This window comes from Fringilla coelebs, assembly GCF_963513975.1.
Source record: "Fringilla coelebs genome assembly, chromosome: 2".
In the NCBI taxonomy this organism is placed as follows: Eukaryota; Metazoa; Chordata; class Aves; order Passeriformes; family Fringillidae; genus Fringilla; species Fringilla coelebs.
This window is the reverse complement of record NC_140029.1, coordinates 112,780,911-112,807,350: the sequence shown is the minus strand read 5'-3', so window position 1 is coordinate 112,807,350 and position 26,440 is coordinate 112,780,911. Positions and strand designations below refer to the sequence as shown.

Here is a 26,440-nt window from a genome sequence, read left to right as displayed (position 1 = left end):
AAAAACGAATTGATTGTAGACAAGGCCAGTACTGCTACATATTGGAAAAGGCTTATTAGTCAAACTTTATTTTGCATTCTGTCTCAGAAGGGTACAACAGCCTTTTTTAAATTTTTTTTTTCCTATAGAAAAATGAAAATTCTTTTCTTCATTACAAAAACTATGTTCACAAAAGGTAGATTATTGTAGGCTAGTCTTTCTTCTTCAGAAAAAAAAATAAAACACAGCAAAAGCAAACCCACAAAAAAAAGACCAAAGCAGCTCCCCCTAAGTATTCTACAGAGAAAAAAAATCTACTTTATTACTCAGATATTAATGCAATTAATTATCTTATAAGATGACACACTGGAAAGTAAAGTATTAGATAAACTCGAAAAAATGAGATTTAGTAAAGAAATTGTTAGATAACACAATTTACTGAGGAAAGAGAAAAAGCCTACAGAAAGCATCCTGGAGGAGTGGAGCCCCAGACTAGCAGGCAATTTTGTGCCATGTATTGCTACAGGTCCTTGAGCAGGGTGTAGGAATGGAATCATGCAGCACATTGAGGGTGGGGAACTTATAATAAGAGGGGACTGTAGGGCCTTGAGAAAAAGAAAATCAGCAGTATGAAATTGAGTTATACACCTCTAAGCTTCCTTCTAGTGAAAGGGAACACTCATGAATTAGGAATGGCAAAGTAGGGAAGAGTGCAGGGTGCAGGGCTTGCATCTGACCATGAGCCCCCACTGGAACAGTGGCAAGCAAGAGAGGAGGAGGACTCAGCCCCAGCTCGTTGTGCTCACAGAATCCTCTCTAAACCAAGAGTAACAACCACAGAATTATTCCAGCAAAACCCAAACAGTACAGGGGGCTGGGCTACCACATTCAGGCAAAAAGTGAAACATGAAGAGGAGAAAGAAACAAGCATGATGGCAGAAACCCATGAATTTTTATTGCTAAGAGTGAGAAAAATTTGACACTCAGTCTAAGGAGACAAAACCTGAAAATGGACAGGATGAACATCATTCAATGATGAGCACTGGGCATGAAAAATTATTTTAATCAAAACAGAATGTTAGCACAGAACAAAATGACCAATTTTAGTTCATGTATACCCAAGGTAGAAGCAATGCTTTGAGTTAGCTTCCTACTCCGTAAGGGACATGGGGGATTTTATATAAATTTGATCAGTTTGTGAAAGAGATTTTAGGCTATAATTACTGCCATAGTACTACTAGAGAGAACTTCCAGTTCCTTTCACTCTAATATGAGAGATAAATACTAAGAGGGCTTAGAGCTATAGCTTTTAGGACCATCAGTGTCTGCTTCCTTTCTGGAAATTCAAATTCCTTTCAGCACATAAAGGATGTCTTACTTTTCCTTAGTATCTCAGAGTGCATTTGGAAACTCCTGAAATTTGAAGAATAGGAGGGAATATAATGCTCAGTAGCTAAACTGGAAAACTTCACTGCTTGCACACACACAGCAGCAGAACAAAATGATCTGGTCAGGCATTAAACCTGAGCAATGAAAGCCTGCAGGAAATCCTAAACCAACACTGACTACGAAGCATGAGATTTTATTTGGGGGGAGAATAAGGGAGCAGGGGACTGCATAAAGGAATTTAATGGTATCATTCATTTAGCTGAATGATCTTTCCTAGGAGATAAATTTAAACTGTTACAGGAAAAAATCTCACTTCACAGAGAGGAAAGAAAGCATGTCAGATAAATTGTAACTTCATTTAGGATGTCCCCACTAGTGGCAAATGGTAACAGCTGTGTGATACCTGGAAGTGTAATTCTTATCACATTGCTACAGAAACTATTACATCGTAGAGACAACATGTTGCATGAAGAGAAGCTATGAATCCTGCTTGAAAATGGAGATGGGATTAAAATTGCAGGGCTTTTCACAGCTTGCTCTTCCATCACTGGATCATAATGAACATTGGCTCTGCAGGGGAAAATATTTCTGCCATTCCATATCTGCCTACAAATACTTAGTACTGCATGGAAAGTTAATGGGTTAAGACAGAATCTGTGTATATTGGCTTCTTCATAAAAACTGTCATTTCGTGAGCAGAATTACTTGTGCTTTGTAATAAACAACCACTGACTGTTCTTTTTGCCACTACTGACAATGTGCTGGCTTATGATTTCTATTTTAACTGCAAATTATTCAAAACCTTCTCTAGAAACAGCCATTAAATTCTTCCTCATTTCCTAATGAATACATATTGTAAATTCCTGTGAAAAATCTTCATTGCTAGCATAAGAAATTAATAGCACTGTCTTTGAACAGGAGTAAAGCAAAGGTATGTGACATGAGGTTAAATTGCATCTAAAGGTAGTAAAATGGTATTGTATGAAGTCTAACAACAGAAGTGTTGCTTAAATAATTTTATAGTTTTGAAATTAGTGAACAAAGGAATTAAACCAACAATAGCAAACTGAGGGTTCAGTTTACGGAATGATCAAACAAGTATGTACAGCTCTTCATATAAAAAAAGCACAAAGCTTACTAAATGCATCTTTTATTCATGGTAACAGCCAGTCTACCTTTTTTTAAAACTGACATACATAGTAATATTTAATAACCAAGGAAAGGAAAAGGATAACAGTTTCTCTTTCAGAGAAAAAGAATGAAAAATTGAACATATCAGTTTTAATATATGTACTACAAACACACCATTGCTGCACAAGAGCAGTTAAAAGCTCTTGCTTTGCCAGAATAAGAACACCTAAAGTACAACTGAAAGAAAATGTAGGTCCCTGTCCCCAAATTTATGAACTTTCTATACTTATGACTAGAGGGAGAATAATAACAAATAAACTGCCAATATTTAGCACCGAGGTATTCAGCAAGAGATCAGCATAAGCAGGTATTAGATCTGCTTATTAGATCTGCAAGAGCCTTCCTGGCTTGCAGGGAAAATGCTGCTGTGCATATCTTACATATAGGTAAATTACACTCAGCCATCAAGCTCTTGGCCAGTTGTCAAAGAACAACATTAAGGACATGAGGGCTGATTTTCTCGATCTTTCATTCAAAGAAATAAACAAGAAAAGAGAAAGAAAAAAAAAAAGCAAGAAGCATTTTGCCAAGCAGAGACAGGTATTGGCCTCACCTGTGCCCAGGGCCTCCTCGGTACCTGGCCCCCGGGATGAGGACAGGGTCGTCATCGCTGTCGTCGGTTTCCTGCAGGGCCGAGCTCCTTGTGGAGGCCTCGTCCGGAGCCGCCAGCCCCGAGGATTCCGGCTGGGACTGAGGCTCCTCGCTGGCCAGCGGCGTGGTGGCACTGGGGTCAGTGCTCTGCCTGCAAATGTCTTGGGGTGCCCCCTGCTCACAGGAGGCTTCTTCCTCTGCGTTGCCAGAGACAGCATCAGCATTGGGGCCGATTTTTTCTGCTTGAATTCCAGAGTGCTCAGGAGCAGCTTTATCTGATACTGCTAAAAAAGAAATATTGGGGAAAATAAGTTGCACCATTAATGACATTTAGAAATGGTCAGCAAAGTTAAATTATGCAAACTGAGTTAATATTTCATTCTCTACTCTTTCCTATAACTACTTGGAAAGTACAGATACATACTTGCTTCTGTTTTCTCTGCAGCTTCATCTGTATTTTTCAGCTCTTCAGCACTTGCATCTTCCTTGAGAGATTCATCAGGAACCCCTAAATTAAGCAATTTAATGGTAAACCACATGATTGCAATTAGATGCACATCTATAATGTAAGCAAGTCTAAATGACACCAGCACTCCTAGAAGAAACCAATCCAAGCAATCCACTCCAAAGTCAATGTCTCTACTGAAATCTCATCTATCAGTCACATAAAAATCAGTATATATAAACCTATCTAGTTGACCAGGTCAACACTAACTAAGAAAAATTTAGTCATTTCTTGTTCCTTAATGTATTTAAAAGCCTATGCTATGAGAACTTTAGCAGCAAAAGTAGCATTTGTACTCTTAATACAGACACTATTATTTCTGAAGACAATTGAAGTTATCAGTTTTAATATTTCTCTGGAGCTAGTCATTTGATTTGACTGTCCTTTTGGCAATGAACTGAGCAAGACAAACACATTTAATAAAACACAGTGAAAGCTTCAAAGAAATGTAACAAAATTCCAAGCACTCACTTATGACTGCAAAGTGCAGTTGTTCTATTTTCCTATACAAATTGGGGCACAATATGCCCCTAAGAAGAATAATGTTTTTAGAACTAAAGACAAGGTAAGTTAATGTTTATATTTATTGCAGCTATCTCAGGTTGGTGTCCTCTTTCCCTAAAAGAATTAATGCTTTATTATAGCTCTGTTTCACCTTCATGTGCACTTATGAGTCTCCCAGTGTGTGCAATGGGAGTCAGGGACATAGGAGGGCAGAATTCTTGCCTTAGCATTAGAAATCCTAATGTATCTTACTTGTTTCTTCCCCATCAGGCCCTGATTCATCCAAAGCTTTTGTTTTTACAGAGTCTTCTTGGCCTTCAGTTTTGCAATGACTTCCACTCCCTCTAGAGCTTGAATTTATGCTACTCCTGGCAACATAACACAAAAAAAGAAAAACATTTAGGATCATGTAAATACATAAATAAATAAGATCATTGCAACAGCACAGCCTTATCTCACTGCAGTAAAGAGAGAGCTCCTGGCAGCAGTTACAACCAATTCTCAGCAATTTCAAAATTCTCTTTTATTGTGTCCATTGCCACTCATCCCACACAATTCCTCTGCATCACAGAACCCTGTTCTCTCCTTCCTATCTTTTTTTTACCTTTAATGAATATTGTCATTGCTTTTCCAAATATTGTAAGAACTCCAAAGGATTTGCTTTGTTTCACAACTTACACACTTTTTAGATTTATAAATAATCAGAGATCATCTTATTAGAGGTATGACAAGCTATCAACTGAGCACTAATAAATAATGTTATCCCATTCAATTAAAAATTTGATTCAGATAAAAGCCTCCAGGTCCTTCACCACTAATTATCATTCCTGTAGCTTTCAAGGTATGGACTTTCAGTTCTCAAAATTTTGTTATTTCTCAAGATTCACTATAAGCTGGTATTTGACATTTACTCCTCATTCATGTTTAGAAAATTATTGTGGGACACCAATTTCTCTTTACAATATGGAAAATGAATACTCAGGAAATAGGTAAAATGTATCTTGAATGTAATTGAAATTCCTGGTTTTAGACTCTCTAACAAAAACTTTCAGTAAATGAGGTCTTGTTGCTGAGCTCTCTTATGTGATGTGGCCTAAAACTCAGGCAAATCATATAACAAAAGCAGAAAAAAAGGCAATTATAAGCAGGATTATCAATAATTTAGAGTGTCGTTTTAGAAATATCTTCTGACTTGTTATTAGCAAATATTTAATAAGCTACATTGCTAGAAGCAGCACAGATCATGCTTAGTTGAGATTCTTGAGAATGCAGTCTAGACTTCAGGAATTTTATGTCTTATGTTAAATCAGAGCTCTCACTCCTCTTGATGAGCAAAATTCTGTGTATTCATTGCTCTACTGGATTTGGAAGCTGTAGGGAAGTTTTTGTTAGTCCTTTCAGTATTTCTTCTAAATCCAGAATTTTCAGGGTGGCTTCTGAATGGCAAGAGAGGAAGGGTACTACAAGACACCTGGTGGAGGATCTTTGCTATTTTATGTCTCATCTCTCTATAAACCTAATCACAGCCTAAACAGTAAAATATCTTTTTGACTCGGAGGATTTACATGTCTTCTTCTATTTTATTTTCATAACTTCCAATTCTCAGATTAGTGAGTTGTTATTTGTTCTCAATTGCATAATTTTGTCAGATGGAATTACATCCTCTTCCTGTTGCTCCACTCTTCAGCAGCAATGTTTTTAGTCAGCCTCTGAACTGACAATGACTTGCAACTTTGTCCTACCAGAAAATGCTTCTTCCTCTCACTACCCACACCACACTACCCACCACCAAACTCCATGGAATTTGCTGACTTACTGCAGAATTACATAAAAGCATCATAGCAAAACTAATTTTTTCAAAGTTTGCTGGATATTGGAGGCAAAAACCAGTGTTTTAAGTTTTCAAACTGTGAGCAAGGTGCATGTGTTGTGTCTAAAGCCACAGCACTTAAGAGTGGCTAAAAATGTGGCAATTTCAGTGTTTACCACTCAGGAACTGAGTCACAGAAAGACTCTCTTGCAGAATAATTATGTTTGCATTATAGAGATTCACAGTAAATACACAAAAAAGAAGTCTCTTGCATAAATTTCACATTAAAGTATGCCTATTTTATGTTCTGAATGCATTAAGACTACAGCCATTTCAAATTGTGTAGATACACCTAAAAATAGGCATAAACCACAGGAAAAATAATTTATAGCTATGCTAGACAAGTGTTATTGATATGTGCTAATCATGAACTAGTCAAAACCAAAATTAGCTTGTTCTTACCACTCATCAGTGAAGTCCAGTTTTATTGTGCTTGTAGTCGTTCCTTCGGTACTGTAGTGCAAACTTAAAACTGGTTCACCTGTTCCTGTTCGTGGCTTATCACTCTCTGTAAATATGGGGTTGATAAAGTTTGAACAGCCATTAGAAATTTACATAAAGTTGCTATAATTCTGAAGAATAAATTAATTATCAAATGTGGCAGTAACATATATAATGTCTGTTTAAGGTCACTTACAGCCCAAGCAAAAAGTTAAAAAGTTCCAGAGTAAACACACCAAATTTGCAATGCTTGTAAAATGGTCTAACATTATATGTAATTATAAGAGCAAACAAAGGAGATGCTGTCCTTCAACATGCAAGTAAATAAAATTTCAGATAGATATGTGTACACACAATATAATCATTAATAAGCAGATCCATTTTATAGCAAATATATTAATAGGATTCTTTTTAAGTGGTATTCAGTCTTTTTGCCTTAGTAAATACACATTAAAAAAAGATTATGAGATCTAGACATAATCAGCTTAGAAAAATCACTATCCTCTACTTGGTTGCCTACTTAGAACCCAGACAACTACCAGTACCCTTAGCCTGCTGTAAATTGTCAGTCTGTTGTCATAAAAATACTGTAAATTCATGTTTCAAGAGTTTTATGCTTAAAACCCTATTTTATATTATGATAACTGCAAGCAGAAGGGAGCACTTCTAAAATGGACTCATTCACAATTTCCAAAAGCAACAGAAGTGAATGGAACTGAAAACCACAGCATACTGGTCACTCCTGCTGCAGAGATGGTTCTAAGGATGTTAATGGGCTCCTTCCAGAAGAGAACTGCTCAATGACATCCATCCATCCATCCATCCATCCATCCATCCATCCATCCATCCATCCATCCATCCATCCATCACCTTGGAGTAAAGTTCATGGTCACCTCCTATTCACAAATGGCATGTTTGCCATTAGTCCTGAAGTTGGGCAATGCTAAAAAGTTCATGGAAAGCAGCATCACGTGGAGCCTTGCTACAGAGGTGCCATTCTCTCCAAACTCAGAGGGAAGGTTTCTTTAGTGCATTCAAATGGCTACTAAAAGTCTCTGCAGTCTTGCTTTTCCTGACTACTGAGCCTTTTATCTCAGGATTATTTGGACAAAACCTTCTGTTCTTTCTTTAGTTTCTAGAATACAGAAATAGGACTATAAATATCCTTGCAGTATTGGCAGCACACTGACAAGTGTAATAACAGAAAAGCTGCAGATCATCTTTGGAAGTCAGTTAAAACCTAATGTTTCATTCAAACACGAGCCTACAAATTTCCCCACTAAAAAGGCTGTTGTCATAACAGTAATGGCTACAATACTGGCACAGGATACTGAATTTTAAAGATACAATTAAATTATAGCAACTATGAGATAGCACATCAGAATTTAAGCTAACAATCAATGCTCGTATTTTTAAACTGCTGACAGGCAGAAGCCCACTCACAGGATCAGAGTAGTGATCAACTGTGCCAAAGAACTTTAAATATGCACTTCTACATGTTCTGAAGAGAAATATAAAAACCCAAAACATACCACAAAACCCCTGAAAGAACAAATTAGAATACTTTTTCTTAAATGAAAGAGAATTAACCAATTACAACCATGACCCTAATAATGCACAAAGTATGGGCCCCACTCCATGGGAAGAAAAGCTAATAGCCCCTTTAAATTTAAAGTTCCAGTTACACTCTTGTTAGAGTGGACCAAGGATAAAACTGATTGAAAGAAAGTTTATTTAAGGAACTGGAAACCTAAGAAATGTAAGGAAATATTTTATAATGCTATATAGACAGTTTGAACAAAAGTGACATTCTTTCTTTACTAAATGGGTGCTTCCTCTATTTTTTGACAACCTATGATTTATAAAATCTCTTTTTATAAATGTCTGTTCAGACTTCAAACATCCCTTCCCCAGCAAGTAGAAATATTGATTGATCCCACATACTGCACAAGTCACCAGGAACTGACACTGAAAGCCAAAAGTGAGAGTGGGAGAATTCTTCAGCTTCCTTTTAACAGCCTCAGACAAGACAGATATTTGAGCTGGGAACCCAGCTCAAGACAGACAATTTCCTGCTGTGAATAATCCAAGACAACCCCCAGATAATGACTTTACTCATGGACTTCCTACTGCTGTGCAAGGTTGGCTTCAGGACAAAACCACTTAATGCTGCCAATCAAAGTAACCAAACCTGGCTATCTACAACAAGCCTAACTGAATACCAGGATTGCATTTCTTAAAACCTCAGGGTCTGAAAATTTAACCAAGACGCATAAGAATTGGCTACACTTACCGTGGAAGCAATGCTCATATTTGTCCACACACAAAAATTTGGAAGAATTGCTGTAGATTTCACTAAAGAGGGCACTGACTGAGAAATTATTTCTACAAGTTTCTGGGGACAGATAGCTGTTAAACCATAGTGGATAATAGCATTTTCCTAAATCTACAATAACACCAATTAGAATTTGGATGCGGCGGTTTCTTCTTTCAAGTAGCTTTAGGGCCTAACAGACACGCTAATGAGAACAAGAAACCTTTTAAAAGACAGATGAGAGAAGAATCTGATAATAAACTGCAGAGAATTAGTTCTGTAGTTCAATATTTGATATTGAATTTACACTGCTAATGAAAGTTGACTGGGAGCATCTCTGAAGAAAATGCTTCGCCTCCTACATAACTGAACATTCTTTCAGAGAAGCCACATAAGCCCTACAAATCTTGAATTCTCTTTTCTGGGAGAAATGTGATGGCTAAAGACTGCCCAGATTAAAATGAAGCTCTGTTCTCTTCCTCTACTAAGTTCATCCCATCAGGGCAGATCTACTTCACACTGATAATGAAGGGAAGGAGAGGAAAATGGTCCAAATTCTGATCTAGGTAATTCAGTTTATTAGTCTGGTTGCCAACTCTAGCAGAGTAATCACTGCTACAAGAGAAAGCTGTAGCTTGTCAACACCTTACCAAATTTTATTCTAAATTCCTCAAAAACACCTTGAAACTTTACTTAATTTTACAGCCAAACACAAGATATTTTGAAGATATTATCAACAACTTACAGTTATTTCATAAACAATACTGTCTAAAGCACACTCCCATTAAATGGTCCGTTCTCCAAGTGCCTACAGCAAGGAGACACTTTTAAACTACCACTCTCAAAACTGAAGACAAAATTTTGTTCATAACCTGACATGAAAACAAATCCACAAACCAAACTGCACAACTGACATCAACAACCTTCAGATTCACTTTTTCCCTTGGAAAATGAACCTGTGCAAGTGTAACTTCACAGACACTGGGGCTCTCAACTATAAAGAGGTAAGTGCATAAGGACAAGTTTACAGATTCCATTTCCTAATTAAACTAACACTGTAAGGAACTTCAAGCCAGTTTGCCACATCTCAAATGCTGCCCTGTTCACTCATCTATTGGCAACCTCATGAGAAGAAGGATAGATAACTTTTCATTAAAAAAAACCCAAAATAATTCCTATCCAACACTATATTCTATGTGAAGAGCTAAGAGAGATACTTCTGGAAGGGAGAAAAATTGATCCAAGGAGGAGAAAATAAGTTGTGTATTTCAGAAAAACAGGAATTCTGTGAGAATTTAACACATGAAATTTAATCAGGCCTCAGGTTACCTCTTTACTCATTCCAACTCAGGCAGTACATTAAAATCCTAACACTACAATAGATTTAAAGGCCAACCCTCCACTATGACAATCACAGTCCAAAACATTTTTAAAAAGCCAGGTGTAGATGACTGTGATCCATTTGAAATAATTTTGTACACACAGCAATGACTTCTGGGTTCTGCTGGACTGTCAGAATGTTGGCATTATAAATGGATGGGATTGCAATAAGAATAAAAAGATCTTTAAACCCAAAACCAATCTTAAAACATGAATGCCAATAAGAGAAACAGGTCCAACACATGACAGCTGATTCAGTACTAAATTAAGAGAAGGCAGGAATAAGAAGGAAAGGTAATTCTGTATGAGAAGAACTGTTATGACTGCCTTCATTAACTACTTAAACTATTTTGAGACTTCATATAGAAGTGAAACTAATGCAGTTAAACTTCAGAAATTCAACTGGATCTCAGCAAACTATTCTTTCTGGTTATCATCTGAACAAAAGATTTCCTAATAAATTTGGTCCTTTTTCAAATTTCTAGTTTTACAAATTAGAAGTAACACTGTCCGTTTACAAAGCAGAAAAACATTGCCTTAAAACAATTGGAGAACTGGTGAACTGAAAAGCAAATTTATTTTGGGGTTGTTTTTTTTTTTTGCACATTAAAAAACATGAAGTGATTCTATAAGAGGGAATCTCCTAGTTCAGGTAACTTAATGCAGAAAAAAACCAGTTTTCCTAAATTTTTAATTGTAAGAATCTTAGGAAACTTACAGACTTTCTATGTTAGTTCTAGGTTATTCTACTCTGATGAAATAATGTTTTATTCTGAGTTCAGAACAGAGAGCATAACTTGGCCACTTGTTATAAGCAAGGTTTCCATCTAAACCTGATTGTTGGAATGATGTAGACTATTAAACCATGAATAATTAGCAAATTTACACATCGAGGTTTAAGGTTATTTCATCACAAAATGTATTTCCACAAAGAATTTATTATGCCAATAATAAATATGCCATATTTATTATGTAGTTTGATCTTTTTTTCCAACATTCTGGCATCCTAAAGTAAGCCATAATCTCAAGAGTTGCCAAACAGATTATTTTTCAGAAGTGGGATTTCAAAAATGGCTTTCTAGTTTGGAATGTGAAAGAAGACAAAGCTGTTTTGTGGGATTTGAGCTATTAAATCTCTACAGACACTTTGATATGGAAGCATAATGCAGACTGTATGGCAATCTATTTTTAAATTAGCATCTATCACTCCTTAATTATTCAGCCATGAATATTCCCTACAGATGACATTGATGCAGCTGGAATAGGGTCACCTCTGGCCCACTTCAGTGCTCACAGTTTGGAGAATGATACATAATGGGCGCAGAGAAAGCTCCCAAGCATTCTGTCCACCCCAGTCTGTAGGGATCCTTCAAGAAATACCAGTACCTGTTCAGCAGGAGGAGTGAAGGACAAGGGGATACAGAGGAAAGATGCACCTCAGTGCAATGGGTGCTCTGGAGTTACTCAAACTGTGCAGGAATCTCAAAGCTGCACATCACTCATGGATAAGAGAAATAATATGGCATTATGAAATTAAAGGTTATTGCAATCTTGATATTTTCCCTTTGATCCAAAAGGAACCATTCGGAAAAAACCTAACCTGTTCAAATAAATTAATTTTACTTTACATTTTACAAAAATATTCTAACTGTCTGTAGAACACATGAGACATTTAATGTACCTACACTGAACCATAGTAATTGCATGAAGAATTGAGTTTAGGATGGCTTTCATAAACAACCATTAACCTCACTCTGTTAATCATACTGATCATTAAATATGAGTTTCTAGCAGATCTGCTTACAGAATTCTACTATATGTGGATGAACAGCATTTTTAGACTGTTTCTCATCATGAAAAGCAACTTTAAAAGAAGCATTGCAATCAGCTATGGCTGGGTATAGCGCATTTCCTGTCACACGCACCCTGTGGCTCATCAAGTGACATGGATCCAAGCTGTTTGTTAACCACTGAAGAAGGAGAATCTGAAACAAAAACGAGATTTCAACTTAAAACATAAGCAGCAGAGAACTGCACAGCAATGTCACGATCATATGTTAGTTTAAAATAAAAAAGCAGCAACATAAGGAAGCTTTGGGTTTGTTTAATGAGCAGCCAGCCATATTGCATTTTCTAGGCATGACAGAAGCAAAGCCACTTGTTTCAAACCATTATTTATTCACTGAGCAGCCTGAAGCTTGCTGACATGTTGATAATGAAAATGCCTGTCCATTACCAAATATTTTACTGTGTTCTTCACACTTCTGACATGTCAGGAAAAACATAGAAGAGTAACGACTCCTAAAGCCTTTGCTCCGGCTACCAAATGACACCAGTATTTCACACCATGTGCAAAATGTAAATTGCAGAATATTTATACTTCAGCATAAAATACTCCATGGCGTACCAGTACCTCCAATAATTAAATACTCTGTTAATAATAATGTTTTAGAACATCAAAGCACCAAAATTCATCCCACTTATATGACACTTCGGTAGTTCGGCATTCTTAGATGCTGTACCTCTGATGACTGAGAACAAGTCTTGATGAGTTTATCACAGTACCATACCCATCAGTCTTACAAGCATCCCCATCAATCACATAAGCAAATAAATAGAATAATCACCCCCCTCAGCAGGTAGGTGCCTTTTTTCCCCTAGACACTACCAGTTAATAACTATCACCAGCACTCATTCATTGCACAGACACAAAAGATGTAATATTCAGTATTTTCTGTGAGTCTATTTCCCTTGTCACTTCTGAAGACCAGATCTTACTTCTATATTATCTGAAGATGAGCTGATGTACATAAATTAATGCAATATTCCAAAGATATTGGCTAGAGTATTATATATTTTGGTTCCATTTGATAATCATCTATTATAAACAAATTCATCCTAAACGAAAAGAATTTAATATCCTGTATGACCAACTGAGTCACAGTCTGCCAACATCACAGCATGCTAAATGAATTTTAACATAAATGTACATCCTATATGAGGAAAGCAATGAAATAATACTCTCTCCAACAGGAAGCTCTCTTCCAGCTTTGAGCCAGAATCACCAGTGAGACCTGTTTTGTAGTACAGCCATTAGACCTGCTAAATTGACCAAGCTGCTTTAAATACATATATTCTCAAGCAGTTGTTCACTCCCAGCCATTGGTGGAAGCATGACAGTATGATCCTTTGCCACACTGATATCCAGGATCAGAGAAGGGGAGGAGGAGCAAAGGAGAGAGACCAGAAAAGTCTGAGGCAGTGTGTTCTGGAGTGTACCTTGTTTTGGGAACTGGGCTTGCACAGCTTATTTCTGTAACTGAGGAACATTAAATTGGTTCTGGTTTGTCTTCCTTGCTCAACCATGCCCATGCCTTGCACCAAGCACACCTAAGTCAGACCACAGAATTTATCATCTAGATTTATGGCGCATAGCTATTAAGTAGAAGACTTGTAGCATTAATATATTTTACTTTCCAAAAGTGAAGTGTGATAATACCTAAATCAGAAGAGAAGGATTTACAGGGGAGTTTTTTCAATGGACTAATAAGCCACTTTTTAGAAGGTAAATCAGAGCAAAAAGCTGGTGTACAGATGCTCCACGTCATGAGATGATCTCCTTGTGTTCCAGCAGACTCAGCACAGGAATCTGTGCCTCTTTCAAGGGCTTGCTTTAATCTCGAGCTCACAAAGTCCATGGCTGGGATTAACTTTTATCAGAAGGGCTAATGGGAGGGCAGATCCTGGACGGCAAGCTGAGAAACCTAATGCATGACAGTGATCCCAGCTATGCTCTGTTCCTGCACTCCAATCCTTTCCAAAAGCTCATATGCCCTTGTTTAAAAGTTATTTTGTGCTGTCAAATATTTCACTTGACTGGAAAAGCTCATCTTGTCAACTTTGTAATTCAGACCTGTATGATCAGAAGACTGAACTAACATATATTAATTAGAAACATTAAGAAATTCCATTTACTACCCTTACCAGCACTTCTAATTTTATTAAGACCTCACTCTATACAGCAGTAAGTAAAAAAGTAGGTATGTATTGCCATGTGCATCATTCAACCACAGTAAGTGAAAATGAAAAGGTTTCCAGGTAGAAGCCCACGCCAAAGGAGGCTTAAACCTCCCAGATCTCACTGTTACACCCAAGTCTCCATATGACTTTGTGAATGCATTTCACTTGAATAAATGAATATTGAACCGACATGTAGGAAACATCATAAATACCTGAATTAGCATGGTTAAGAATAGAGTTGTTTGTAGCAATTTGAAGCCCCCTTGTTTCCTTTTCCAAGTACCCTGAAGCAACAGATCACCAGCACCCCCTCAAGTGGCTCTGCAGTCTGGAACCCCCGCCTCAGGCAGGGAAATCAGCATGACCATGAAACCAGCCTAGAGAAGTTCAGGTAAATGCCTCTTTTTTTAATATATGGCTTTGTTTTGTAAAAAAATCTGAAAAATATACTTTCATAATTTGTTATAAAGCTTTTGAAAAAAAAGTATTACCAAAACTGTGCCATATAGTTAAAAAAACAAACAAAAATCCAAACTCTTACCTGAGCCTTCATAGGCTGGGTCTACATCCCAATGCAGTTCACCACTGGTTGTAATGTCACCAGTACATTCTAAACTGGAGCACCACTTAAAGAGGGAACTGGAGATTCATAAATTTGGGGAACCTCAAACAGAAAATAGAAGATAATTTTAAGGTCAGTTATATGCTGAAGGATCTTCCTATAGTTTGGGCAATTAGCACCTGACTTCACCAAAATATTAGCATGCCACCTCACTTTTGGTTGAAAACAAATCTTCCTTGTATCACCAGCTTCAGGGTGAGGTCTAAAGGAGTGAGAATTGTTTTAAAGTCCTAAACATGATACATGTAGAGGAATCTAAATTAATCTAAATTAAATACTTGACTTAATAACTATGAGTAGTTGCTTTGCTCAGTGAATATGCTCTCACTTACATATATTGTGCACTTCTAATATTATTTCTGCATCTTCAAATAAAATTTCTACATTTGAGTGTTAGCAAAGAATCTAATGATAAAAACTGCTGCCATTCCTTCGTTCTTCTCCAAAAGCTTTAACACAGAAATTAAGGTCCAGTTTGCTCTGGTTTAAAGACTCACTGTATAGATTAACCAAAAGCTTAAAAACAAAGTCAATTTGCAGCACAGGTTCTGCAAAATGCTAGCATGCACATGTATATATCTGCATTCCACAGCAAATGCAGTCTAAAGCATTTTTTTTTCTCTGAAGAAAAAAAAAAACGCTAATATTGATTCATCGTTTTGTGGGTAAGATTAGGTACAATGACCACTACAGGAACCCTTGATCTATAAGGGTGTTTTTTTCTTGTTCATTTCATGATCATTTCAAATTGAATTCCATCTCCCTGAAATTCTCAGAATGAGAAATGATGCAGTAGTGGTGATGCATATGTGGCATAGCAGCAATAACAATAGGTTAAAAAGGTTTACTTTCTTTGTTGTATAGCACATAAATGCAGTTGTTTAAATACTGCACAGGATGTAAATGTTATGAAATGCAACAAAAATGCAAGGAAAAACTACGTTTTGAGGGAGAGAGGCAACCAAAAATATCTGAATCTATTTAATACCTAAGCAAAGGCTTGAAGACAAAATAGACCTGATCCATGAAGCACACACTGCCTCTAAAATTCAGGCAAATTCCAAATTTAGACAATACTCAAAAGGGGTATCCACTTAAACAAAATCTCTGTCATCTGAGACCTTTTGTCTCAGAGTCAAGTATTGAATCATTATTCATCTCCCTTTCACATTCAAAAATATAAACTTTTGATTATATTTTTCTAAATAGGTTAACTACTACAGATTGATCTTACAAATTCTCATGTAATTGGGAGACAAAATAACTATCACACAGTCTAATTTTCTATTAAATCTGTAAAAGCTTTCAGCTCTTGACATTTTCTACTTGTAATTTCTTACATGGCTGGGATATTTTTCTCTTCCTACTCAAGCTTCTGTGCCTGCAAAGATAAGAATTAATAATAAAGTACAAATCAGAAGAAGTGGCCTTAGTCTCACACTGAATTCCTCCAAAATTGCAAGTGCAAATTATACAGGTTTTACCAGAGCAGGGATTGAGAACTTGCAGGCACATTTTGTAGTGTAATTGTTTTTGTTTGAAAATTTACAACTAGTATGTGCCTGAAAACAGAATACCTGCCTCATGACAGGGCAGCAAAGACAACCTTTCAGGAAAAAAAGATAGAGATTGTCTCCGTATAGGAATTCATTACTTTTAAAAGACTCCAAACAATTCAAAACTACTCACTTATTTTTCTCCTAACATATTTCTGAGTAGCCAGCTAAGCACAAGGTTAGAAAACAACTGTGTCTATGGAGAAGCTAGAGAGCAAAAATGTGCAGCTCTGATTGTCCAAAGGAATAGATTATGAATAAGCAACTTGCAAAAATAAATCTTGGGAGGTCAGAGAAGGAAAACAAAACAAATTAACTTTCAAAAAAAAGAAATGAGCAAGTACAGAGAATATCTCCATGTCCAGAGTGCAGAAATCTTATGAAGTAAATAAAAAGTGCAAAGCAGATCCCCAGTCAAAAGAAATGAGCTTCATTTGTTCTCTCCCAGAGGAGGGGAAGGAGGAATGCAATGAAAGAAGCTGATGAAGCACTACAGGAATATATTATTTTTACACATACAAATAGAAAGGAAAAGACAATGTAATCTTTTATCAAATTTCTTTAGAACTAATTGGCGAAACATTAAATATTTTCAAATTTAAATTTCCCATTTTATCACTTCCATTGCCTATACTGCTGAAGACAACAATCCCCCCTCACCAGACCAAACCTCAAGAAGTTACATCCCAATGAGCTGGAAGTCAGAGAGAAATGGTTTCCCCTTTGTCTCCCCAGAAATAAATGTTTCCTCAGCACTGCGTGGATCTGTCTTTCAAAGCAATTATTTAGTAAGTAAAATGGTTAAATTTGCAAAGTCACTGTCATGCAATTAATGATATGACAATGTAAAATCTAAGTGTAAATTCATTTACATGCAGAAAGAGATAAATATTTGACTATTAGTTTCCTCCAAGGCTGTGGCTCCTGGTGATCCCAAACAAAAGGATTGGATGTTTCCAATAGTTTCCTTAAAGTTCTAAACCATGTGGGAACTCAAAAAACTCCAAGAGGCAGTGTTGGGGAGGTCCAAACTATGCACAAGACCCCTCTGCCTCCCAGTTAAAGCAATTACTCAGCTTAAACCCTTCCTTTGTGACACTACGGATCCTACAGTGTGCTGTAGGAACCCCACAGGCAATGGGGAGTAAAAAAATTACATTGCATGCTTGAAGGAGCACTAAGGAAGAGATGGGAGAGATGTACCAAGTGAAACCCAGACCAACACACCCTTCTGAGGTAGTAAAATTCCCACAGATAAACCTCCAGACATGGCTGTAAACAAACTTTATTCCCTACTTCACTTCAGTGGGAAGCAATTTAGCAAAAGAAATTAAAAATTAAGCCATTCTGGAAAGGAAACGGTAGATCAAGATTTATTGACTGTGTTACAATCTTTCCTCTATCAATACTTGTATCTGAATTAATAAATTCTGATGTTCAGTTTGCTGAAAAAAAAAAAAAAGAAAGACAAAACCAAAATTGGTAGACTTTTGGGGTGGTTTTTTTTTTTTTTGGTTGGTTGCTTTTTTTGTCCTGGCAGGAAACCGCAGCCCCCTACAAGGCCACCACTACCACTGCTGTTCCTGTTCTCCTACAGGTAAAAAAGTACCCATGGTTGCCATCCCTAAGATAGGCATACCCCCTCCCAGGATGTACTGGTTTCCAAAACACTAAAACCTCACTGCAGTGTTTTCTAGTGTAGAAAGTTATTCAAAATTCAGTAACTGCATATTGTGACTAGAGCATCAGCCACTGTTACATTAAATTGTTCTGTGGAGCTCCAGATTAAGGAATAGACTAAACCATGGCAAGATAGCTGTAAATGCGTGACACAATCCTTAAAAGCAATTTAGCCACATCTCAACTGTCACAGGATTTATCTACAGAAGAGACACTGCTAGACATGACTTTGCAACACAAAATACACTGAATTCTCACACAGCATGCAGCTCACTAATTTTTACATGGTGCCACGACAAAGTTTGCTTAAAGTTTATGCTTTAGGATTTGCCTCTTTATTCATATGCATGCTTCTGCCCTAACTTTCTCAAATATGTTATTGCAAACATATTTGAGGCTTTCTTGTAATCATTTTTAGTTTAGTAAGACAAGAGAAAAAGAGGATGGTGAAATGAAAAGTTGCTCTGCTCAAAACAAGGAGCGCATATCTGGGGACTTTGGCTAGGTGCAAGTAATTTCACTACACTTACTGTAAAACCATAGCACTGAGGAGTGCCAAAACTCTGTTTTACTGAATTGTTACTCTGATTTAGAACACATGCTAACCCAAAGCCAAGTCGTAAATGTTACTGTAGGATACAAGTAGCATGAAAATGCAATTTCAGTGTGCAATTCTCCTTCTACGCAGAACACAGCAATTTCTCGCTCAGCTGCTCTAACGACCATTGCACAAGCCTGATACCATGCATCTAGAAAACCATTTCCACATAGTGTCACTCAACCCAAACATGTTAGATCAATAAACCTGTCCATCCAACTGTTTCCCTGACCATGTGATGATAAACACCACCACATGCAAGGCAAGACAAGCAGCAAATGCAGGAAATGCCTTGTTCTGGAGGAGAAGCATCTCAGCAAACAACAGCAGCACAAACTACAGCTACATAATCTGCTTGGAGAAACCTTGGCAATTGACAACCTGCTGCCTGAGGGTCCTGTGAGGAGCCCTTAGGGGTGGCCTGCTCAGAAGAGGAGGGCTGTGGTGCAGAACCCTCAGCCAGCTCTCGCTGTCTCTGCTGCTCTGCCTTCTTAAGCCTCAGTCGCTGCAGGCCCCTACGGATTATTGCTAACTCGGGTCCCATTAACTCTGACAAACAGGGAGGGGAGACAGACAAAGGGGGGAAGAGAGAAGCATTGAGCAATCAATATATAGAACAGAGAGGAGGGGTGAGGGACTGACCAAAGAGACAAGCAACAGGTACTAAGTGTCATCACAGTGGAAAAAAGAATTACTAACAGCCAGAAATCATAAAATAGAAATATTGAAATTGGTTTTCTCTTCCTAAAGGCATGAACCACAGGACTTAAATGTCCAGGATTTGTGCCATACAATACAGCCCCTTCCCCATCTCCAGCAAAGAAACCATTAAACAAAGAATTATTTCAGGAAAATAGATACAGCCTGGTTAAATCAAAACAAAGCACACAATAGATATATTCATTTTTATGTTCCTAACACACAGAATAAATGAGAATATTTGGTGTAAAACTATGCAACTGTGGTCTACAGATAATGTTTCAAAATTAATGTAATACCTTCCTGATGGCTCAAAAAAAAAAACAAAACAGGTACATTTTGAACCAAACCAGTGCAAAAAGTAAACTGGAACTATGGAAAAAAAGTGTCAGAACATCAGCTAAACCAAAAAATAGACTTCTCTGTGAACTCATTTTTAATTTCAGACATTGCCTGTGGTTGAGGATTCACAGTCTAAAATCACTGTTAAGTGGTCCTACAGACAAAGTAATTTATAGGATCAAAAGCAATTCTTACTAGCATCCTCTTAATAGATTATTCTTTTAGTCCCATCTTCAGAGGCTTCACTGTTTTCATAATTTTGTCTTTATTCATTTTCCAGTTAAACTATTTTGGCATGTTAAGTTTGTTGCCTGATTACCAATACTTTTGCAAACTGCTATAAAATGAGGTGTCCAAGCAATTTTTCATTCTTTCCATGCTCTTCGCAGATTTCCTCCACTCACACAAGTGCTGTGTGGCAAGTGCTCCTCTTGAAATAACACAGATTGTGTCTTTAATAGCAGTGCTTGAATTGCATAATGTTAAAATAGTAGAGAGCATTACATTGGCATGGGGCCTTCCAGTCAGGCAAAAGCTTAAATATTCTGTAACCCTTATCCACACAGTAAAACAAACAAATCTTAAATTTTCTTTTATAAAGAGAAAAAAACCCAAAACCAGAATCCAGTAATTGGAAAATTAGTGACAAGCAGCAGTTATTATTGAATAGCCATTAGTCTAATATAATTTCTGGGAAAAGCACACTCTCAGTTTATGGTTTATAAGGTATAACAAAACTAAAGATATCGTTCCTAAAAGGAATATGGCATCAAGGAGATTTGCTCTGAATTATTTTCATGTCCCAAAACCATTTATGGAAATAAAAACTCCAAATAGCCTAGGGAATACTTTTATGGGAATTTCAATGATGCCTAAAATTGCAGTTTTCAGTACTTGCTGCTGATTCAATTCCACCGAGTTAAGAGACAGCCACAATTTAAGATGCAACAAGAACTACAATACCAAATGTAAAAGCTGCTATCCTGGATATGCTCAGTGACAACACCTTTTAATATATTCCAGAATATCTAAGCAAATGTTTATTTTGCCAGCAAATGGAGTGAAGAAATAAAAATAAATAAAACCCCCCCAGTTATTGTCACATTTCCATTCAAAATTTAAAAGCAGTTACCTTATATCAGAATACATATTAGGGTTAAGCTTTGTACTAATTATCCAGCTGGCACCCTGCATCCCCACCCCTGTGTGTATCTGGAATTTTATTTATGAGAAAAACGGTTATATATTTTACTGTTTGTTGTACCTAGTGTTTATTAGTGGTTTAAAACATCAGCATCTTAAAACTAATATACAAAAATTAAAGATTTCCACTGAACGGCACAAGAAGGGCAAGAAAATAAATTTGTAATATTTTTCCTTAGTGACAAGCATGACAATCTCCAGCAATTGTTCTCATTATATATATATATATTAAAAAATTATTCAAATGTTCTGGCAGTAACAGGCTACTGAGATTTTGCACTGATTTTGTTGTTTAATTGTAACTTACATGTTTGAACTTCTAGAATACGTACTCTGCTACCAGCAGACCCAGCACCAAACCATTACTGTACTGACTCTATTTTGAACAGGCACTTTATCTCTTAATATTTTAAAAAGTAATTCAGATATAGAAGCTTGAATGATTAGCACATGACACATTTTCTGGAACACCAAACCAACAATAAATTTGAACCGTATACTTATGCAAAGGTATTGTGATTTAAAACACAGCATTACCATGAGTGCCTGTGTTGAGTGTAGAAATTATTTATGGAAGCTGTTTACAGGCCTGGTTGGGAATTCATGCTCTGATTCTAAAGAAGTCATTTCCTAAAAACAAGTTCTTCATTTGCTGACTCTTTACTATTCAAACTTTTATCTGCCAAGACTTTAGACAAAATAGTGGTTGGAAATCTTTTTTCCTTCTTCCACCTTCCAAAATGCTTTCCCAGTCACCCACTCAGCCCCACTGTATTTAAACGATTCCTATTAGCACTTTCCCTTTCCTGTCACCGCAAAAAAGCAGTAGGTTTTATTCACCTTTAAATGCAGGTGAACAAGCTCAGGGAATCCTGTCCTTGATGTAGATGGCAGATAGATTTATAAACTACAGACTGTGAGTAAATAAAATCTCACAACTGAGCACAGCCACAGGATACCAGGGTACATAAATGTTGCAAAATGGACATTCCCAATGCAGCCTGCTCATTCATAGACCAGTGCTAGCCCTCTGCCCAGGAGCTTTTCCTCTTCCTGAACTCACTCATGTTACCCAAAAACTTGTTCTACGGTCACTCCAGTGTCTCTTTTGCATTGCTTCTGAAACAGGATGCTTATTAGGTGTGCAAACATCTTATACTACTACATTAATGCCTGCATGAGTCCTCTAGACAATTTTAAGCTGCAAATCTGACACCCTGATTAGATTTAGGCAAAGAGTCTAACAAATACTATACAGCAAATTAGAAAGTATCCATTGTCTGTCACCAAACATCACTACCCCTTTCAAAACTAAATATATTCTGAAGTCCAAAGTAACACTGATAAAGAAGAAATACTCTTAGAAAAGAGCTAGACTAAAAAATATTTTCAGCTTCATGCTAGCAGAATAAACTTTTGCTTAGAAATTCAATCACATTCAGAGAAAAATCTTTTTCTGGTCAGCACAGATTCCTTAAAATGCAGGCCAGAAAATGCATCACAATTCCAGAAATCCTCTCAGGTGCATTATCTTTTTGAAACCCACAAAGTTTCAATGACATAGCTTGAAGCAATTATGATTAATATGGTAGATACTGACTCTGAAATGTTGAGGATGGAGGTTCTTCCTGAAGGACAAATCCCCCACCTCCCCTGATTTTAACAGGCAGAGGTTCTGCTATTCATCGCACTGGTGCTGCTACAGCCAAATCCCAGTGAAAGAGGGCAAGATGTCACTATACTCCATGAAGACAACAGTACGTTTAGAAGAAAATAAGCAAAAGATTTTTATTTCTACTTCAAAATACTGGTGATCCCCTTGCAAATTTCTTTTTCAGACAAAGGTATGGAGTTGATGGTTTTACTCTTTCTTTAAATCACAGCTGCAACCACTAGGTAACTATAAAACACCTAAGTCTCATGAAGGATGTGCAAGGAAGAAAACAGAGGGAGATCAATTACCCAAAATATCTTAAAAGAGAATTGTTTCTTATTTTTCACAAACAATGACAAGATGGATTTCTTCTCACCAGACTGATGCAGCACAGGCTGAGTTGAGGCCCCAAAAGAAGGCCTTTGTTCATTATCAGGAGAGGACAGTAATGAAGTTGAAGGGGGACTTTCTGTTGAAGATGATGTTGAAGGAGCTTGAGCTGACATGGTAGAAGAGGAAGATGATGGAAGCTGTTCAGAACCATCTACTTCCATTGCAGTTTCTGATTCTCTACTAGGTGCCATGTTATTAGTAGAAGGAGCATCAGTCCGATTAGTCCCACCTTTGATTAAAAATAAAACAAAAAAGCAAGAAAAAGAGCTCAAAAGTAAACTTACTCTGCCTCTAAAGATTCCTTCGCACTATCATTCCTAAGGCAAATAAATGTGCTCAGTTCTTCAGTGCACTAAAATTTTATTTACACCTAGGAAAGGCCGATATTCCAAGCCTGAACATCCACTATAAACACAATTTCTGTTGTTGACAAGAAGGAAATCACCTCTGGACCGTGATCTCCCTCGTCCTCGATTGCTCTGCGCAACTTCACTGGCTTCTTCAAACCACCTTGACAGCATGTCTGACATCCTCTGCATCAGAGAGACATTGGGACTCTGCTCCCCTGTAGAACAAGTGGTGCAGAAGTTTTATCTACAAGTTTACCAAAAAGTACCTTTTTCCCCCCTCATTTCTTCTAAAAATGGAGACCACCCCTCACCCCCTTCTCCCACAACAAACAGTTCCCTTCAGCCTGCTCCCAATGCCCCTGTCTATCCTCATTTCCACAGTACAGGTCTCTGACCCTTTGCTGGGATCCCTCATTCCCCTCCTGTACAGCTCTGATCTTAAAAAATAGAATTGCAACTACCAAAGAAAACAGACTAAAGGTGGTTAAAGATGCCATCGGGAATATTAACAATATATTTTTAAAAAGGGTTTCAGAAGCCCACAAAAAAAGGCAACAGAACCACATGCAGATTGTAAAGGAGCAGATGGGATCACACCCCCCAGAGTTTCTAATCCAGTAATTCCAAATACAGGAGGAACAAAAAGACAGAGGTAAGAGGACAGGCTCATGTTCTCTCCCTAAACAGCATCTCCCACTGCCTGTGTCAGGTACAGAATCCTAGACACTTCCAGTTTGGGGAAGCAGGAAAATAACAACAGCACAGATAATCTGGAAAGGGAAACTGTAAGCAGAAAAGGGAGGAAGATTTAAGGGAACTAGAGTCAAATACTTGGAATCCCACAGCTTGCCAGATTTAAAAAGAAAAACACAGGGCTCAGCCCTGCGTTGGTATCCCAATTTTTGATACACAAGCATCGCTTTGGAAATGCTTTATTTACTAAAATCTCAAGCAATTGAGTCATGTGTTATAAACGTGAAAATAAATAAATAAAATTAGCCACCCTGTGTCACTAAATGACATTATAAAGATGAAAAGTATAATATAAGAATCCTATTGTTTTGAATTTCAGTCCCCTAATGTAACCATTAAAGAGTATTTCATTTGTAATTGTGATTGCATATGAGGTGTGACTGGGGAAAAAAAGAAATAAGTGCTGGTGTAAGTTCCTGAGCAATGACAATGAAAAAAAAGCTCTCCTTTACTTACATCAGCCTAAATGAAACAATATAATTTTCCTGGTAAGAATATTTTCAATTTTTAAAACCATTGTACAATAGCAGCTCTGTGCTAGACTCCAAGAAAACCATCTTTAGGCTTGGCTGATTGTTAACACAAGGACAATCTGAAGCATGTATTTTGGGAACACTTCAGAAAAACTGGAAAATAAAACCCAAAGCAAGAAAAAAACCCAAACCAAAACAAAATCCCAACAAAACACAGCAGCAAAGACAACCCCCTTTCAAATGCAAATGCTTTTACCATCTCTCTCTCTCTCACTTTCAGGCCTTGCTCTTGGCCCAGTATCTGACCAATCCCCTCTGAGCCGCAGACGTTTAACGGGAGGCTGACGTAACTGGGGGAGAGGAAAAAAGAGAGAAAAGCATCACACAGCTATTTATGTTCTACAGTACAGGATTCTAAGCCTAAAGATAAAGCTCTATTTTCTTAAGTCACCTAAATTCATATCTGTCACCAAAACACAAAACGTCAGCCTTATGTTCAGACTACCCATGAATAAGCACAACATTTATCAACAAAATGCACAAGTTTTAGCTTTAACAGTCTGGATAAATGACTCCCAGGACTCATGCAGCTTTTATTTTAAACTAGCTTCATAATGTTAATTGAATCTTTCTATAGTGACCAATAATAATTAAGATTTTCTTAAATTCAGCCTCAATTCTGCAGAAATATTTACCTATTCACATTAAAACCAAATAAGAGTTTCAGCTTAACAAAATGTGGATTTATAATTAAGCAAAAGGAAAAAAAAAATCAGACCATAAAAAAAGAGAACAGTTTATGCAAATAAACTCTGGTTTATTTTTCAACCTAATTTCTTTTAGCTTTTATAACACTTTTTTTACAGCAGGAAGTTTAAAACAATCACTTAATGGGTGGTGTTATTTTCAGCAACTTCAAGAGAAACAGGGAATGCTTTGCTCATTTAGAAAAGGCAGGTCAGAGTTTGAAGTCAAGTGTATTGGCTGGATATTTCTGGCCTTAACAAAAATAAAGAAACCAAGCCAAACAAAATCAACAAGCCAACCCAGAAACTGCTGACAATTTTAAACTAAATGCCTTGTGGTGAAAGCACATCAAAGTTTTAACTTTCATTACTCCACTAGCAGATTTTGGAAGAAGTCTTTACATTTCTTCTACTCTATACAACTTTAAGCCAGGCTGAAATAAAAATACTCAAGCTATAACATTTTTAGGGATAACAAGGACAAAGAATAAGCATTTAAAAGCAAAATTCCTGACTATTCCTGACTAAGAAAACACATAACATAAAATGTGTTTGAAAACATTTAAAGATGGTTCCAAACAGATTCTAAGAAAAAGGAGGAAGGAAATGTCAACATCACACTTCTTACAGCAAAAAGGAAAAAGAAATCATCATCATTGTCATCACACTGATCCTGCAGGTGAGGACAGCAGGATGCTGACAACTCATTGAGAACTCTCTTGTGGCCTCAGACTAAAGATGTGGAACTTGAGACACAGAGTTTGTGAAAGGGTGAGCAAAACACCAGAGTAAAAAAGCAGTTGATTGCTGGGAGAGTGCAGGGAGAGACAGAAACTACTTCATTGCAGTTAAAGGCATTTTTTTAATATTGATCAGAAAATTTAGATTGGAAGGGTCAGCATCATTGTAACTGAGCTGATAATTAACAACTGCTTCAATTCTGAAAATTTTAATACTGCTCAGTAACAGTGGCTCACCTCCTTGATCTAAACATCTTGTACTCCCTCATATCTGCCAGGAAATGACAACTTTTACCAAGGAGTATGAATATTTGATTTCAAGGAATATGCTTCTCATGGCATGAAAAGTAAGATAAGACAGAGTGACCTGCCAGCCTTGCTGGTTTTATGCTCCAAGGTTCAGGCAGACACCTTCTCATCTCCAAGAGAGGAAAACCAGATGAGAGG

The 26,440-nt window shown here is 37.1% G+C and overlaps 1 protein-coding gene across 6 annotated transcripts in view; it reads right to left on the bottom strand.

Moving 5' to 3' along the window:
• DCAF6 (DDB1 and CUL4 associated factor 6) overlaps positions 1–26,440 on the bottom strand; it is a 74,456-nt gene that overhangs the window by 16,480 nt on the left and 31,536 nt on the right. The window contains exons 8-16 of one of the 6 annotated variants that reach the window (XM_084223690.1): positions 24,764–24,857; positions 23,377–23,496; positions 22,915–23,160; positions 19,022–19,189; positions 12,090–12,149; positions 6,432–6,537; positions 4,412–4,527; positions 3,575–3,658; positions 3,113–3,431 (exon numbers count right to left, since the gene is read on the bottom strand). In XM_084223690.1, the coding sequence (XP_084079816.1) occupies positions 3,113–3,431; positions 3,575–3,658; positions 4,412–4,527; positions 6,432–6,537; positions 12,090–12,149; positions 19,022–19,189; positions 22,915–23,160; positions 23,377–23,496; positions 24,764–24,857 (1,313 nt within the window). Of the gene's footprint in view, positions 1–3,112; positions 3,435–3,574; positions 3,659–4,411; positions 4,528–6,431; positions 6,538–12,089; positions 12,150–19,021; positions 19,190–22,914; positions 23,161–23,376; positions 23,497–24,763; positions 24,858–26,440 lie in introns of all 6 variants that reach the window. The other 5 variants (XM_084223689.1, XM_084223691.1, XM_084223693.1 and 2 more) reach the window with 5 other exon arrangements.